General features: G+C 40.8%; 1 protein-coding gene across 3 annotated transcripts in view; it reads left to right on the top strand.

Annotated features, from left to right (window-relative positions):
* ABCC5 (ATP binding cassette subfamily C member 5) overlaps window positions 1-17,629 on the top strand; it is a 92,064-nt gene that overhangs the window by 1,669 nt on the left and 72,766 nt on the right. For all 3 annotated transcript variants that reach the window (XM_084874179.1, XM_084874181.1, XM_084874182.1), the window contains exon 2: window positions 1,420-1,597. In XM_084874179.1, coding sequence (XP_084730305.1) covers window positions 1,420-1,597 — 178 coding nt within the window. The remainder of the gene's footprint in view (window positions 1-1,419; window positions 1,598-17,629) is intronic.

Here is a 17,629-nt window from a genome sequence, read left to right as displayed (position 1 = left end):
AGTTTATCAACTCCGAGTACGAGTACTCGACTCAGACTTCTGAAAGGTAAGAAGTCAAGCTGTCTTTGTGCTGGAAGCACTGATCTCAGGAAATTTCGTCCTTCTTATTTAGAGGATTATTAAGTGTTCTCCTTTTTTCCTGATACCTTAAAAAAATGAATTGTAGCTGTCAGAATTTGGTTTGAAGAGTAGTTCTTTTAAGTTGAAGTGATTGCTAGCAAGAGTTTATGGCATTTAAGAGGCAACATGGCTGCACTTCTTTAATTTCTAGCGAGGCTGGTATGAATGGGGTTTCCTCAGCTTGTATCTGGGAAGGTTTGAGCCATCATAGAGTGGGGGAAATGTTTCAGAGAGCTGTGTATGTGTTTTATTTTTTTCAAAAGTAATGGAAGTTGGTACAGATATTGATTAGAATTAGAACAGTTTCAGGTCACACTAGGTAAGCCTTCATAGGGCAGGGTGAGAAGTTTGTTTTGGTTATTGCTTTTGAATAATAGCTTTGTTGAGATGTACTGTAATTTTTAAACCATGCGTGAAAATTCAGCCTTTTGAAGTGTTTTGTTAGTATAGTCACAGAATTGTGCATCACTACTATCTAATTTTAGAACACTTTCATATCCGTTTTAAAAGTGAAGGCATGTTATTGTTTTGTATGTTAGCTATGTAACTCCATGGTACTTTAAAGTAATATCAGTTTCTTCACTGTCAATTATAAAAATGCAAAGATGGGATAGACCATTGGTAAAATAAGTATTTTGTAAGTTTTCATGTAGGAAAACTTAGTAGGAGGAATAATGCCCATTTAAAAAATATATATATTTTATTGATTTTTGTACAGAGTGGAAGGGAGAGAGATAGAGAGTTCGAAACATCAATGAGAGAGAGAGTCATCGATCAGCTGCCTCTTGCACACCCCCTACTGGGGACGTACCGGAAACCAAGGTACATGCCCTTGACCGGAATCGAACCCGGGGCCCTTCAGTCCCCAAGCCGACGCTCTATCCATTGAGCCAAACCGGTCCCGATAATGCCCATTTTTAAATTGTGAAGCTTATAATCCTTAGAACAAACTCAAATTGTTTCCAGAAAGTCTTTTTTTTTTTTTTTTTTTAAGACCTATAAATATTCCCCTTTGAACCTAAGGGAAGAAGTTGGGTGTCTCTTTACCAGTGTGTCTGTTTTTCTTACCTTTTTTGTTTTCCTTAGCAGTGGGAGGAGAGAATTCTTGATCCTATTATATTGATTTTTTTTCCCCTTGAAAATATGAAGTGGTACTTGAAAAAGATTTCAAATATTTTTTTGTAGCTATAGAGGTAGAAAATCTCAGTGCTTTTGCCCTTTTTCCTATTTTAAAGCATTTTTGCATATTATAAAGCACAATTTAGGAAATATCTGTTCTTGGTGAATTTTTAATTTCAGAAATTATCAAGTGAAACCAGGAGTCTGTGAGCCCTGGCGTCTCCAATCAGAGAAGATGAAGGACCTCGACATAGGAAAAGAGTATATCATCCCCAGTCCTGGTTACAGAAACGTGAGAGAGAGAACCAGTACTTACAGACAGGACAAAGAGGACTCCAGATACAGGAGAACTGGGCAGGTCAGTATTTCCTTTCTGAGCTCCTTGTCTTAGCTGCTTGTTTTGCTAGACCACACCTTCTTTTATCACATAATGCATAGTTTCCTTTTCTTTATTGGCTTTACATCACTGTTAAAAATTTATGGGGAACACTTGAGATCTTGTTCCCTGGCATGTCAGTTTGGCACAGGTAAACTAAAAAGAAAAAGAGTTTATGGTTATTTACGAAAGAGGAGCCTTCTCTCTGCCACTTATGCTCACCTTTGGTGCCTTCTGCAAAGGTTTTGCTTAAGAGAAGACAACTTATGGGAGGGGAGGGGGGACGGAGCAGAGGAAATCTGAACCATTAAGCTTCATTCATGGGCTTAAAGTTATTTTCTTCCCCTCTGCTTCTGTTGGCTGTGTTTAAAATGACTCCTTCGGAGAGACTCATTCAGAATTTATACAATACTTGGCACAATTCTAGATTGTTGTAGGATAATCAGTAAGCTTTTCAAGTAAAAAACCTGTAATCTAGTTTCTCCTAAGGGAAGTAATTTTAAACAGGAGAAAGTGTCTTTTTCCTAACAAAAGAGATCATGCCTTTTCATGACTTGCAAAAGTCATGAAAAGGAGACGGGGAGATGACTGGTCTTAAGAAGACATGCGTTTGTGTTCGTGTGTATGTTTTGTGAAAACTTGAGGAAGATGTGAGCTTTGCAGCTGACACTGGAGTTTCATTAGCCTAACGTTAGCTGTCCCTCTTTGGCTGTCTTATTAACATTTTCTCACTAATGGGTGTTTTCTGTCCCCACTATAACCTGTACAATACTTTCCCATTCAATCTTAACTTTGGAGAAGCAGAGATTCAGTGTAATCAGTGTCAAATCTTTAAAGTGTCAGTTTTATAACTTTGTGTCCTTTTGTCTAGACCTTGTTAATTAAATATTTATTAACATCTTCTGAGTTTTTGACCTGTTAGTATAGCACTTAAGTCTAGAAGAAGTCACAAAGGTACCATTGGAGCAGGGCTTTGAAGGATGATTGGGTGGTGATGCTATCAAGCTACTTACCAGTACATCATCTGTGCCTTAGTGGTTTGGGAATAAAATAGTAGTCACAGGCCCTGGCCAGTGTGGCTCAGTTGGTTGGGCTCTGCCCTATATATGGAAAGGTTGCCATTTCGATTCGCGGTCAGGGCACATGCCTGAGTTGTGGGCTTGATCCTTGGTAAGGGATGTGCCGATTGATGTTTCACTCTCACATCGATGTTTCTCTCTCTCTCTCTTCCTCTCTATAAAAATTAGTTTTTAAAAATCTTTTTAAAAAGTTTCTTAAAGTAGCATTGATGGTAGAACCAATCAATGTGGAATCATTGATCATTGAGGATTAAATGAGGATTAAATGAGATAATACATAAAAATGCTTAGAATGGCACCTGCCATGTAGCCTGTGTTCTAAGATGTTAGCTCTTAGAACTAGTTGTCTCGATTGTCGGAGGTGTAAGGGAAATTCTACATGCCATGCTTTACTATGGGTATTGGGGAACTGTTAGTTGTCATTGAGGCGGGGTTCATCCTTTAGCTTTTTATTTTGAGATAACTGTAGAGCCGCATGCTGCTGTAAAAAATAATATAGAGAGATTCATATGCACTTTATCCAGCTTCCCCCAATGGTAACTTCTTGAGTAATTACAGTAGAATATCACAATAGGAGATTGATTGACATTAATATAGTTCATCCACCTAATTAAGACCTCACCAATTTTACAAGCACTCATTTATGTGTGTGTATTCTGTGCAGTTTTTTTTTCACATGTATAGATTTGTATGAACCTCTACCACAGTCAAGATACAAAACACCCTCATCCCATGCTAGCCTTTTATAACCACAGCCACCTCCCTGCCCTCTGCCCTAAGCTCTGGCAACCATGATTCTGTTCTCCATCTCTATTTGTCATTTTGAGTATTGTATATAAATGAAATCTAGAGTATGGAATCTTAGAGATTGGCTTTTTTTCATTCCGTGTTCGTCCCTTGACAGCCATCTAACTTGTGGTGTTTCAGTATTTCTTCCCTTTTAATTGTGAGCAGTATTCAGTGTTATAGATAAACCATAGTCTGTTTAACCATTTACCTGTTGAAAGACATTAGAATTACTTCTAATTTTTCACTATTACAAATACAACTGCTTTCAATATTTGCATGTAGGATTTTGTATGGGTAAGCTTCATTTCTCTGGAATGCCCAGGAATGCGATTGCTGGGTCATATGATAAGAACGTGCTTAGTTTCGTAAGAAACATCGATACCCTTTTTCATAGTAGCTGTACAGGTTTACATTCCCACCAATAATGTGTGCATCCAGTTTCTCTGCATGCCTGCCAATATTTGGTGTTATCATTATCTTTATTTTTTTTATTGAATTTACATGGGTTACATTGGTTAATAAAATTATATAGGCACAGTTCTACAGTACATCATTTGCACATTGCATTGTGTACCCGCCATCCAAAGTCTAGTCTCTTTCTGTCACCATTTATCCCGTTTACCTTCTTCCAGCTGATCCTTCTCCCCCTCCCCTGCCCAATAATCTTTATTTTAGCCGTTTGGATAGGTATGTCTGCTATCTCACTGTAGTCTTAATATGTGTGACCTAATGACTAATGAGGTTGAGCTGATAAGGGATTTTTAAGATTAGTTTTGAGGCATTTAAGGAAAAAATACCTGTAAAAGGAGAGAGAGAGAACACAGAGAGCAGGCTGGAGGCTCTTGTGCTAGCCCACGTGAGAGAGGCCCCGGGTCTGTCGTCAGTGTAATAATGAGGTGGAGGAGATGGGAGAGATTTAGGGGCATTTCTGGAAGGGGCGGGACACATCGGGGTGCCTAGGGTTGCGGGTAAGAATGAGTTTGCTTTTAAGCATGTAGAATTTGAAGTGCATCCAGGTAAAATGATCAGTAGCTAGATAGAGCATGGCAAGAGGAGAACAGGAAACAAATTTAGAGTCATTCGTGCATCCTATGTAGATCAGGGGTGGGGAACCTTTTCTCTGCCAAGGGCCATTTGGATATTTATAACATTTGCTGGCCGTATAAAATTATCAAAATTTTAATTAAACGTTAGCCTGCTGCCCAGCCAGTATAGCTCAATGATTGAGCATTGACCTATGAACCAGGAGGTCACGGTTTGATTCCTGTCAGAGCCCATGCCCAGGTTTCAGGCTCAACCCCCAGTAGGGGACATGTGGGAGGCAACCAATCAATGATTCTTATCATTGATGTTTCGCTCTCTCTCCTTTCCTTTCTGAAATGCATAAAAATATATTTTTAAAAAATTAGCCTGCTACATATGGTCAAATATTTGGTGGTGTTCTTCACCCCTGATGTAGATGAAGCGTTGGGAGTGTGCAGGCTTGTCCAAAGATGGCTTGTTGAGCAGGAAGAGGTCAAACCTGGGAAGCTGGGGTGTGGTCCTGTGAAATTTCTGGGGACAGGATCCCTCCCAGTTGGGTAGAGAAGAGTTGACATTGGGATTGCAGTGGCAGCAGTAAGCTTTTTCTTTGTAAGTGGAGATGTCCCCCAATTAAAGTGAGGCATCAGACAAGTTTACTTCATGTGATTGAGCCTTATCGTAACCCCTCCCTCGGTGACTGACGGACACTATACTTTCTGTCCGGAAGACAAAACAGGCTGGGCGCTAACATGTTAATGAAACAGGAAGGCTAATATCACTTTTATAAAATTTCAGGAGTCTATGAATTTCATTTTTATTATCCTTTTATCTTTCTAAAACTTGGAAGTTTGAATCCTGTGGGGTTTTTTGTTTTGTTTTGTTTGTTTTTTAGTATTTACCATATCCTTGTACCTTCAGAACTTTCATTACTTAAAATATTTTTCATTAGTTGTTTTTTTTCTTTTTGCTTAGCCTTGACCTAAGCAATCAAACCATAGGTTTATGCAACCAATATTTTTATACACACTAAAGTGAATACATATCAAATGCTTTCACAAGTTTACATGCCACCTAGAAGGCTCTTGCATTTAACCTGTCAAAAACCAGAATTTCTCAAGATTTATAGATCTTGAATTTGTCTGCTATATTCACAGTTTGCTGGCTGATAGATGGAACGAAAAAGGATGACAAAAGATTTTTGATTCAGAGATGATATAAAAAATGAATTCTTTAAGTAGCTGGGAAGTACAATGGCTACGTAAAGCATATCGTTTTTTTAAATGTAAGCTGGTAATTGGATAAGAGATTAAAATTTCATGTCATATAATCATAGCCATCATTTCTATATTAGTTAGAAAACCAGACATTCCAATTGCCATGTGTAGTTACTGTCCCTCAGAAAGAAAAAAATTACTCCATGGAACAAAAGATCTGTGGCTCTTAATTGAAAAACAAGGTTTTACTTACCACCATTAGCCTTTGATAGGCCTAGTTGACCTGAAACTGTGTTAAACAGAAGTCAGAAGCGAAGCTCCAAGGAACAGATTCTGATTTTAAACAGGCTGGTGATTTTTTTTTTCCCCCCCATTCTGTAAGCAAAGTTGCAGAGTGCACAGTTTGCCCATTTCTTAGTATTGTGGCCAAATCTTTCTTTTGAAATACTCTTTGGGAAAATTGCTCTAATCAGTCACATCTTCAGATATTTGTATCACCTCTGCTCAGAGATAATGAAGGTAAAAATAGTGTTAGTCACCCCAACAATGGGGTGACTAACACCTACGTTGGTTTAGGACTATTAAGTTAATGCTGTGGCCACACACAATTCCATGCTTAGCAGACACGCTTTAATCCTGAAGTGCTAATCGGGATCTCCTTTGTTGCTGTTAGTTCTTTGGGCTTAAATACTAATGTTGGCTGGCATTATTTCAGTAAACATGAAGATTTATGTCTTGACCACTCCTTCACACTGTTTCTGTGTCTGAGGCACGGTTCAGGCACGGCTTCTTTTTCTCATATATATATATATATATATGAACATGTAGATCACATAACTCCATGAGCCCTGGTTTGTTTATTTGTTTATTTTAAGATGAGATATTTATTCGTTTTCTTAATCAATGAACATTTGAACACTCTCCAAGATACATGCACAGCACGGAATGAAGTGGTCTGATGCAGATGAAGATACGTTGATGCTGGGCTTGCCTGTCCTCCACTAGAAGCTTAAACTCAGAAGCATGTACAACATAGATGAGTGTAATTTAGATGCTATGGATATTAATATGAAGAAGAAGGGAGTGTTTCAGTCTTTGAGGTCAGGGAAGACTTCAGGAGGAGGTAATGTTTGATTGGAGAGCTTTGGAGAGGGCCAACTAAGGACCCTGTTGGCTTTGAGCATGAAGTGTGAAGTCATAGAGGTAGAGGGATAGGTTGGTGAGTTTCAGATGATGCTCTTCGATAATAGGCCAGGGAATTTGGATTTTAGTTGCTTTAAATTAAAATTTAAGCAAAAGCAAGACAAATGCTTTATAATCCTTTTTATTATGTAGGTGTTTTTTTTTAGGTTTTTTTTTTTACTTTATTTCTTTTTCTTTTTTTAAATTTCTTTATTGACTAAGGTATCACATATTTGTCTTCAAACCCCCATTCCACACACACACCCACTCATGCCCCCACCCTCCTATTGTCCTTGACTACTGGTTAGGCTCATATGTGTGCACATAAGTCCTTTGGTTGATCTCTCCCTTTTATCCCCACCCTCCCTTTGAGGTCCAACAGTCTGACCCATGGCTCCTTATCTCTGGGTCTGTTCTTGTTCATCAGTCTATGTTGTTCACCATTTTTCCCCTAGATGAGTGAGATCATGTTCTACTGGAAATATACTTGTAAGAATAAAAAATGAGACAAGCAATAATCATTATGCTGAGAGGCATATGAATCAGTCTGTAGTGAGCTTCTTTCTGGGCCACCAGTTCTTTTGAGACCCAATTTCAATGTCAAACAGTTCCCTATGTGTACATGTCAGCAATGATATTTCAGTTCTGGATGGTGGACAAATGGTGGTGATGCAGGTCCAACCCTCTCTAGTTTGGTCCTGGGCATCCTGCAGTGATACACAGCTGTTGACTGCTATTATGGCAAGACATCGTCAGCAACTTCCATCTCTGGACTGCTTCTCTTCTGTCTTCATGGTTGGAGTAGTCCTGTCAATTACTCTCTGTTGCCAGAATCCACATGGTCTCAGAGTTGTTTTCTGAAAATATACAAACATATTCTTGACCAAAAGTTAATAAAATAATATTTTCTATAAATTTGACTTGGGATCCTTTTTCATTTTTTGCCCAAATGGTTTTCCTCTGGCTTGTTTGACACCATGTGTGTTCTTCATGGGTGTCTTGCTGATAGCATTACAATTAATTTTCTAAAGTACAAATTTTCTAGATGTAATTTACTTTCAGGATATTTTTCCTTATATGATATTCTTCTACTTTCCCCCTTTTTTGATTTAAATATTAAGAGGCTTTTGAAATTTTTATAATGTAATCTTGATAGCTTTTAAATTTTAATTTTTGCACTATAATTTGACTGCTTTAGGTTCATTTCCTGTTGTGAAATTTTATCCTGAGATGAACTACCAATAAAAATTTTAGTTAACACTTTAGGAACAACTTTTTGTCCAGTGCAATTAGTTTTTCTAGGATGCAGTTGTTTTCTTACTGCTCCCAGACCAGGGTTTAGGGTGACTTGTTTTTTATTAGCATATCTAACCTGGAAAAGGAGGAAGAATGGCTAATAAGCAGAAGTCAACCCAAGTTCATGTGCCCTTATGACTGCTCTTTTTCCCCCCTTCGCTCAAAAGTGTTCCATTGGTGGAATTTTCTTTCTACCATGTTAGGGCAGTGGTCGGCAAACTCATTAATCTCCAGAGCCAAATATCAACAGTACAACGATTGAAATTTCTTTTGAGAGCCAAATTTTTTAAACTTAAACTTCTTCTAACGCCACTTCTTCAGAAAAGACTCACCCAGGCCTTGGTATTTTGTGGAAGAGCCACACTCAAGGAGCCAAAGAGCCTCATGTGGCTCGAGAGCCGTAGTTTGCCGACCTTCTGCCTCTAGAAAGATGAGAAAGCAAGTATTCACAAAGCCCAGTGCCCTTCATCTAGTATTTCCTTTAGTTTTGTGTTGGGCTGACCCTTGAACCTTGGTTGGAGTTTTCATAATTAGTGAGTTGAAATGTTTTGAAATTATATCCTAGAAATCACCCTTATCCCCTCTACCCAGAGATAGTTATTGTTATGAAGTAGTTTTGTTTAGTGCCTTAGATTTTTGAGAGTTTGAAAGCTTTTCTTTAGGGACTCAGGGTGTGTGGATTTGTCCATGCCCTAGTGTTTTCAGAGTTAAGAATATTACCTGAGTCTTCTTGCTGTTAGGAAGGAGGAGGGCAGGGTGAAGGAGATGAGTATTTGCAGTCTCTGCATTTTTTTTACTCTTGATTGGTACTCAGTGACTCAGCACATTTTCTCAACAACCAGTGACAGGAGGAGTAGGAACACCTGCTCTGTGCGGCCCCCTCTCCCCCCTCCATCCATAAAGCCTCATAGAGCTCAGTGTGTATGATACGGGTATGGGGCCTGGTGCCAGGTGCTGGCCACCAATAGCAGGCCAGAGCTCTCTGCTAGAGATGACAACAGTGCTGCTATTGGTGCAGCACCCAAGTGGCTCTGCTGGGTGGTGACTGAACCCGCAGCGCACGGGTCTCCTGAGGTGGCCTGGATCATGAGCTCCTTTACGCTGTCTGCAGCAGGGCTGCTGCTGCCTTGCTAGGAAATGCTGCCTAAGGGGAATAAATATAGCCTGTTGGCGTGAGTAGTTAAAGGAGCTTCTGTTAAAGAGGAAGAAAAGTATTAGAACTAGCTTCCTGTTTATTTTTTGTTTGTTTTGTTTTTAAATATGTTTTAGTTGATTTCAGAGACAGGAAGGGAGAGGAAGGGGACAGAAATATTAATGATGAGAATCATTGATCGGGCCAGCCGGTGTTGCTCAAGTGGTTGAGCATCGTTGACCTATAAATCAGGAGGTCACAGTTCCTGGTTAGGGCACATGCCCAGGTTGTGGGCTTGATCCCCAGTGTGGGCATGCAGGAGGTGGTTGATCAATGATTCTCTCTCATCAATGATGTTTCTATCTCCCTCTCTCTTTCTCTCTGTAATCAATAAAAGTACCTTTTTTAAAAAAAGAAGAAGAAGAATCACACCTGCCTCCTGCATACTCCCCCCACTGGGGATTTAGCCCACAATCCAGCATGTATCCTGACCAGGAATTGAACCTTGATCTTCTGGTACATGGGTAGATGCTCAAGCTTCCTATTTCTTTTTCTTTTTCTTTTTTTTTAAAAATATATTTTATTGATTTTTTACAGAGAGGAAGGGAGAGAGAGATAGAGAGCTAGAAACTTCGATCAGAGAGAAACATCGACTAGCTGCCTCTTGCACACCCCCTACCGGGGATGTGCCCGCAACCAATGTACATGCCCTTGACCGGAATCGAACCCAGGACCCTTCAGTCCACAGACCGACTGCTCTACCACTGAGCCAAACCGGTTTCGGCAAGCTTCCTATTTCTTAAGCAGTTTTAAATACCCCAGCTTTATTTGGTTAAGATAGATAACTTGGAAGTTACAAATAGTTAATGAAAACTTTTTCAATGAAATCTTGGTTCTGCTTCTAGGTAGCCTTCTGTGAATTTTTCTTTAATGCCTCAGCATTCATTTCCTCTCTCTTATAAAAAACAAAAGGTCAATGCTAGAACAGGAAACCAGCCTACATCTTGTACCTTGGTCGCAGATTCCCCGGCCCTGGTCATGCATGCAGGAGGCAACCAGTCAATATGTCTCTCTCACTTTGATGTTTTTCTTTTTCTCCCTCTCCTTTCCACTCTCTTTAAAAACCAGTGGAAAAAATATTTTTGGATGAAGATTAACAAACACACACACACACACACACACAACATTGCAGACTAATGTTAATTTGCCACACTGAAGCTCACTGATTAGCAGAATTAAGCTTTTCTCTCTGTTTTTCACCCCCTTGTAGGGAGTTAGCCTATTTAGATAAGTAGATGTTATATGTGTTTAAATTATAAGATTATTTTTTGTATTAGCTGTTCAAAGAATCAACTTAACTCAGTTCTATCAGATGAAAACTTTTGTTACCAAAGCAGACATGGTGTTTAGCAATCACCTAGTTTTCGTAACTAAGAAAACTAAGGAGAAGAATAGCCAAACTGCTCAAATCTTCATCTTTGTGTTTGCTTCTCAGCATTGTCAGCAGTTCTAGCCTGCTCTGCAGTCCCGGGGTCACATGATGGAACCACTGATGTCTTATACTAAGCATTTAACATGAGCATACACATGGCACTAGGCACTGAAGAAAGTTTTATTTATAAAATTTTAAAAATATATATTTTATTGATTTTTTACAGAGAGGAAGGGAGAGAGATAGAGAGCTAGAAACGTCGATGAGAGAGAAACATCGACCAGCTGCCTCTTGCACACCCCCCACCGGGGATGTGCCCGCAACCAACGTACATGCCCCTTGACCAGAATCGAACCTGGGACCTTTCAGTCCGCAGACCGATGCTCTACCACTGAGCCAAACCAGTTTCGGCTATAAATTTTTTTTTAAGCCAAAGCCTGAACTTACGGGATTTTTGTCAAATGCAAAAGACCAGTATTCATCTATCTAAATCTGTGGTTCTCAGCCCAGGATGCCTATTAAAGTTGCTTGAAGAGCCTTTGAAAAAATACCGATGCAGCCGAAACCGGTTTGGCTCAGTGGTAGAGCGTCGGTCTGAGGACTGGAAGGTCCCAGGTTCGATTCCGGTCAAGGGCATGTACATTGGTTGCGGGCACATCCCCGGTGGGGGGTTTGCAGGAGGCAGCTGGTCGATGTTTCTCTCTCATCGACGTTTCTAGCTCTCTATCTCTCTCCCTTCCTCTCTGTAAAAAAATCAATAAAATATATTAAAAAAAAAAAAAAAATACCGATGCAGGACCCTATCCCAGGCCAGTTAAGCCAGTCTCTGGGGCTGGAGTTGTTAAAGCTCCCTGGTTATTCTGTTGTGTAGCCAGCACCCAGAACCTCTGCCCTGGGTCCCTGGGTCAAAGTCTCTTCCTCTCAAACAACCGGGCTCCAGTGTTCCCGGTGAGGTTTTTTCCCCTGTGATTCAGGTTCAGTGTAATCTTTTGAAACCTTATCATTGTAACAACAAAGTTAATCTCACACACCAGTGTAATAGGAACTTTGAATAAGTTCCTTGGGAATTAGTGTATTTATAAAACAACTAAAAGCCCTCAAATTTCTGCTGATTATAGAGTAATACCAGACTATGACGTGTGGGAAAACACCTGTTTTACTGTGGGGATGTTGTGCAGTTATATTCCCTGGCGCATTAATAGCTGATGCTCAGCACGAGGCACTGCAGCATCAGGAGTGAACAGGCAGTTACCGATGTGATGCATGGTTTAATTCATAGCTGCTAAGCTGGAGAATTTTTCTGTCCCTCTTGATTGAAGTGGCCGCTGTTTGGAAGTTCTTTAGGGAAGAGCTTGGGATGGTCAGGAGCATGTAAATGCTCAAGGATGTGTTGCGAATTGGGAGAGGGAATGTCCTTGGTAGTTTCTTTAACTTGAGGGTAGGGACGATGGGGAAGCCTCATGTCAGCTGTCCTTGGGAGGACACCATCTCTTTAAATTTAAAATAAAAGTTTAATTTCCTTTTAATTTTGTTTTTAATATGTTGAGTCTCTTGAAACCTGTATCTAAAATTGGACAACAGGTCCCCTTAAAAAGATGTGTCCCAAGAGGTTTGTCATCAAGGCAGCTATGGGGCCGGGGCAGTACAGAAAAGGTTGATAAGAAGAGGCTGCCCGTTCCGTGTTGGTGTTAAAACCTTGTGATTAAGGAGAGGGGAGGGAGAAGATCCTGTAGGATCTGAGGCCTCTTCATTCTGATCATGCCCCGGGGACTGGACAGGAAAGAGTATTGCCGCCTTCAATCCCCCGGGGAAATGCGAGGCGCCTGGGTGTTGCCAGTCGCTGCCTGCCCTCTCTGCGTTCCTAAGAACTTGGATGAGCCCTCCGTCTCCCGGTTTAGGAAGGCCACCTGCTGTTGTCCCGCTGTCAGCAGGGGCTGCTCAGCCTGGAGAATGATTTCTGGCCCCTGCCACCTTGTCCCGGAGGCCTCCATGCAGGGGGAAGCCGTGGTTGCCCTGTCAGCAGACGTTCCGCTCGGGCAGCCTGAGAAAATGAGACGGGACAGACCCATGTCCCAGGGCCCCGCAGGGCGGTGGGTGCACTGATGGTCGCAGCCTCGGGATGGTGTGGGTGCGCACAGCAGGGAACGTCTCTTGCGCAAGCATGGCCCTTTGCTCGTGGATCGAATGTTTCTTGTTTTCCTCGCCAGGTGGGCACGTAGGTGGCTGTGTGCTTCCCTGACCTTTGCACAGTAGCAGAACCTGAATTTCATTGTCCCCTATGAGCTCTCCCAAGTGTCTCCACCCTGCCCCGATGGTATCACTTTGATAGGGAGAAAAAATGTTCATTGTTTCCTAGCCATGTCGTCCTCAGGAAGATATAAATGGCAACAGTATTTCCTTGTTTCATGTTTTCTCAGCTCCTGGATCAAACAGTGTTTCCCCTCTGGAAAGAATGAACTGGTGTGGACACCTTGCCCTGTGTCTGTGCCATCTGGCCACGGAGAGGCATTCAGTCTATAGATGGTGCCCCTGGAGGGAAATAGAGATGGGGGCCTCCTCCCTTCTCAGGAGAGGCTTTAAAAAGTTACTTCTAAAAGGGGTTTAAAGTACCATAACTTAAAGAACATGCCTCATAAAATACATCACCTAGACCAGGGTACAAGCACTGACTTAGCTGTGTAGCTAACTAGAGCTACCTTAGCAGGACTGACATTTGGGGCCACAGATACTACTCAGTTTCGGGGGCTGTCCTGTACATGGATGGATGGATGTTCAGCAGTGTTCCTGGCCTCTATCCACTACATGCTAATAATGACAAATGTCTCCAAACATTGCCAGATGTGCCCTGGGCAAGCAAAATCGCCCTCCCTTCAGAACTGCTGGGCTACACTGTCCAGTACTTTAGCCATGAGCCACATTAGCTATCCAGCATTGGAAACGTGGCCAGTCCGAATTGAGTTGTGCTGTTTATATAAAATACACACCAGATTTCCCCTGATGATCCTATTGTGTAGCCAGCCAGACTTAGTTGTAAAATAGCTCATTAATAAGTTTTTTACTGATTACATGTTTCCCCTCCACCTAATTCCCCTCCACCTAATCCCCACTCCCCCCTCTGCCCTTATTCCCCTTCCCCCGCTTCTGTCCTTATCCATAGGTATATGATTTTTGTTCGGTCTCTTTCCATACCCCCCACACAGACAGACACCCCTTTCCCCCTGAGAAATATCAATCCCCTCCCATTTTATGCCCCTGATTACATTATATTCACCAGTTTATTCTGTTCCTCAGATTTTTAATTCTGTTGATTTTTAGATTCACTTGTTGATAGATATGTATTTGTTGTTCATAATTTTTATATTTACTTTTTTCTTTTTTTCCTTCTTTTTAAAGAACATCTTTTAGCATTTCATATAATACTGGTTTGGTGGTGATGTACTCCTTTAGCTTTTTCTGATCTGTGAAGCTTTTTATCTGCCCTTCAATTCTGAATGATAACTTCGCTGGGTAGAGTAATCTTAGTTGTAGGTTCTTGCTATTCGTTACTTTGAATATTTCTTGCCACTCCCATCTGGCCTGAATAGTTTCTGTTGAGAAATCAGCTGATAATTATATGGGTGCTCCCTTGTAGGTAACTAACTGTTTTTCTCTTGCTGCTTGTAAGATTCTCTATCTTTTGCTCTTGGCATTTTAATTATTATATAATGTGTCTTGGTGTGGTTCTCTTTGGATTCCTTTTGTTTGGGGTTCTGTGCGCTTCCTGGACTTGTAAGTCTATTTCTTTCACCAGGTGGGGGAAGTTTTCTGTCACTATTTCTTCCAATAGGTTTTCAGTGTCTTGCTCTCTCTCTTCTTCTGGCACTCCCATAATTCTGATGTTGGTTTGCTTGAAGTTGTCCCAGAGGCTTCTTACACTATCTTCAACTTTCTGGATTCTCTTCTCTTCTTGATTCTCTGGAAGAGTGTCCTTTGCCTCTTTGTATTCCAAATCTTTGATTATATAAAATACACACCAGATTTTCCTGATGATCTCTGATTTTGGGTCTCTGTATAATATTTTTTTATTTCAGTCAGTGTATGTTTAATTTCTAGTTGGTTTAATTTCTTTTTCATACCCTCTAGGGTCTTGTTAAATTTATCGGTCTTTTCTAGGAAATTATTGAAAAACCTTATAACCCTGGTTTTGAACTCTATGTCCAGTCTTTTGTTCTCCATTTCTTTTGTTTGAGATCTTTCTTTTCTCGGCATTTTCACTGCTTATGCAAAAGCAGCTATGTGGAGCCTGAATGTATAGGGCGGGGCCTCAGGGCGGGGTGGGATCTCAGGACATCACTAGGCCGGGGCGGGGCGTGGCAAACAGCAATGACTGCCATCAGTCCTCTCTGCCTTTCAGCGTTTCCAAGTCTCCGCCCTCCAATGCAGTAAACAATGATTGCTGTGCACACCTCTAGGCTTTTCAGCTTTTCAGCGGTTATGCTCCTTTCTCTTTTAGCTAGCTTTCCTGTGGTTTTGGTTGGTAGACCTTTTGTCATTTAGTTGTAGTTTTGAAATTGTGCAAGGTGGCAGATTAGTTGCTCACCTACACTGCCATCTTGGTTTCTCCTTTTATTTTATTTTAAAATATATTTTATTGATTTTAGAGAAGAAGGAAGAGGGAGAGAGAGATAGAAACATCAAGGATGAGAGAGAATCATTGATTGGCTGCCTCCTGCATGTCCCCTCCTAGGGACGGAGCCTGCAATGCAGGCATGTGCCCTTGGCTGGAATCGAACCTGGGTCCCTTCAATCGACAGGCTGATGCTCTATCCATTGAGCTAAACCAGCTAGGGCATGAAATGTATTTTAATAAACACTGTCTTTATAATTATTCAAAGTGTATATATACACTTTTTTGGGACACCCTATATTATTAAAATTAATTCCACTTAGACAAGGGAGTGGGGTTAGGTGGGGACAGGGTGAGGCTGGGTAAAAAGGAGAAATAAGGGACATCTATAATAGTGTCAACAATAAAAAATAGCCAAAACTGGTTTGGCTCAGTGGATAGAGCGTCGGTCTGTGGTTGGAAGGTCCCACATTTGATTCCGGTCAAGGGCATGTACTTTAGTTGCAGGCACATCCCGGGTGAGGGGTGTGCAGGAGACAGCTGGTTGATGTTTCTCTCTCATCGATGTTTCTAGGTCTCTATCCCTCTCCCTTCCTCTCTGTGGAAAATCAATAAAATATATTAAACAAAAAACAATAAAAAATAATTTCACCTGTATCTTTTTCTTTCTTAATGTGCATACTAAAAAAATTTAAATGACATTTGTGACTTGTGTTATATTTACATTGGACATCACTGAGGTGTAGTTTAACCATTTATCTTGTTGAGGCATTTAGTTCCCAGTAAAATACTGGATTTAAATTTCCCTTCATATAATGGAGTTATGGAGACAGAATATTTAAAATGTTTCATCTTACCAGTTGGTTTTCCTGAGTACCCACTAGTGGCATATTACATATTGGTGCAATGGACATTTACTTTTTATTCAGTTTCTTCTTAAAGTGGAGAAAACTCTTTGTAAATGTCCTAAAGAAATATAGTAGCTTTCTGTTCACCCTTTGCAAGTAAAAAGGGTGGATCGTTCCACTACTGACATACACACATCTATAATAACAAAAGCGCAATATGCTAATTAGACCGGACAGCCAAATGACCTTCTGGACATCATTCCTGATAAAGCCGAGGAGGCAGGGGCCATGGCAGAGGTGGTTAGGGGAGATCAGGCAGTCAGGCAGAGTGGTTAGGGGCGATTAGACAGGCAGGCATGCAGGCGAGCGATTAGGAGCCAGCGATCCTGGATTGTGAGAGGGTGCAGGCCAGGCTGAGAGACCCCCCTCCCCCGTACACTAATTTTGTGCACCAAGCCTCTAGTATAAAGGTAAGACAAACATAAAATCATCTGAACACTGCACCAATTATATATATATAATTATACACACACACACACACACTAGAGGCCTGGTGCATGAAATTAGTACATTGGGGGGGCGTCTCTTAGCCTGGCCCGCACCCTCGCAATCCAGGATCACTGGCTCCTAACCGCTTGCCTGCCTGCCTGCCTGCCTAATTGCCCCTAACCACTCTGCCTGCCTGCCTGATCTCCCCTAACCGCCCCTGCCTCCTTGGCTTTATCCGGAATGATGTCCAGAAGGTCATTTGGCTGTCCGGTCTAATTAGCATATTGTGATTTTAGTATTATAGATTGGTGCAGTGTTCAGATGATTTTATGTTTGTCTTACCTTTCTCTCCTTCACGTATTAGATTTTATCTCTATTTTTATTAAGGTATATATAATTTTATTTTTAAACTTAACTTATATTTCTTGGTTGGTGACCTTGAATTTAGAGTTTGAGAAAACCCATTTAGAAGGTTATTCTGGATTTTGACCTTTTAAAAATACTAGAATGTACCCAGCATTAAGGTGGTGATGTTGAGGTGCGGGTCTGTTTGTTTACTCCTGCATCCCCAGCTCCTAGAACAGGGCCTGGTCCTTAGCCCTTCAACAAATACTCATTGAGTGATGGACTATAAAAATCATGTCTTTTTCAGAAAAGCTAGCTGTTCAAAATATATTATATAACCTGGTCACTTCTTTAGCTTTATTCTCCTTTCGCTTAATGTTAATTTCATTATACAAAAAGTTCTCCTCTTCATATTTAAACTCTGCCATCTTACCTTTAATCGTTTCTGGCTTTGGGGGGAAATGGAGGCGATCTCCCTTCCATAGCTGGATTAAATATGCCATTTAATTTTCTCTGCCCTATTTATTTTATCATTTTCATATAACTTTTTGGGGTTAATTCCAAATGGATCAATGTACA

The sequence above is a fragment of the Pipistrellus hanaki genome (genome assembly GCF_964339955.1).
Source record: "Pipistrellus hanaki genome assembly, chromosome: 2".
NCBI classification, from domain to species: domain Eukaryota; kingdom Metazoa; phylum Chordata; class Mammalia; order Chiroptera; family Vespertilionidae; genus Pipistrellus; species Pipistrellus hanaki.
Note: the sequence above shows the minus strand (reverse complement) of the source record. Positions and strands in the feature narration are given on the sequence as shown.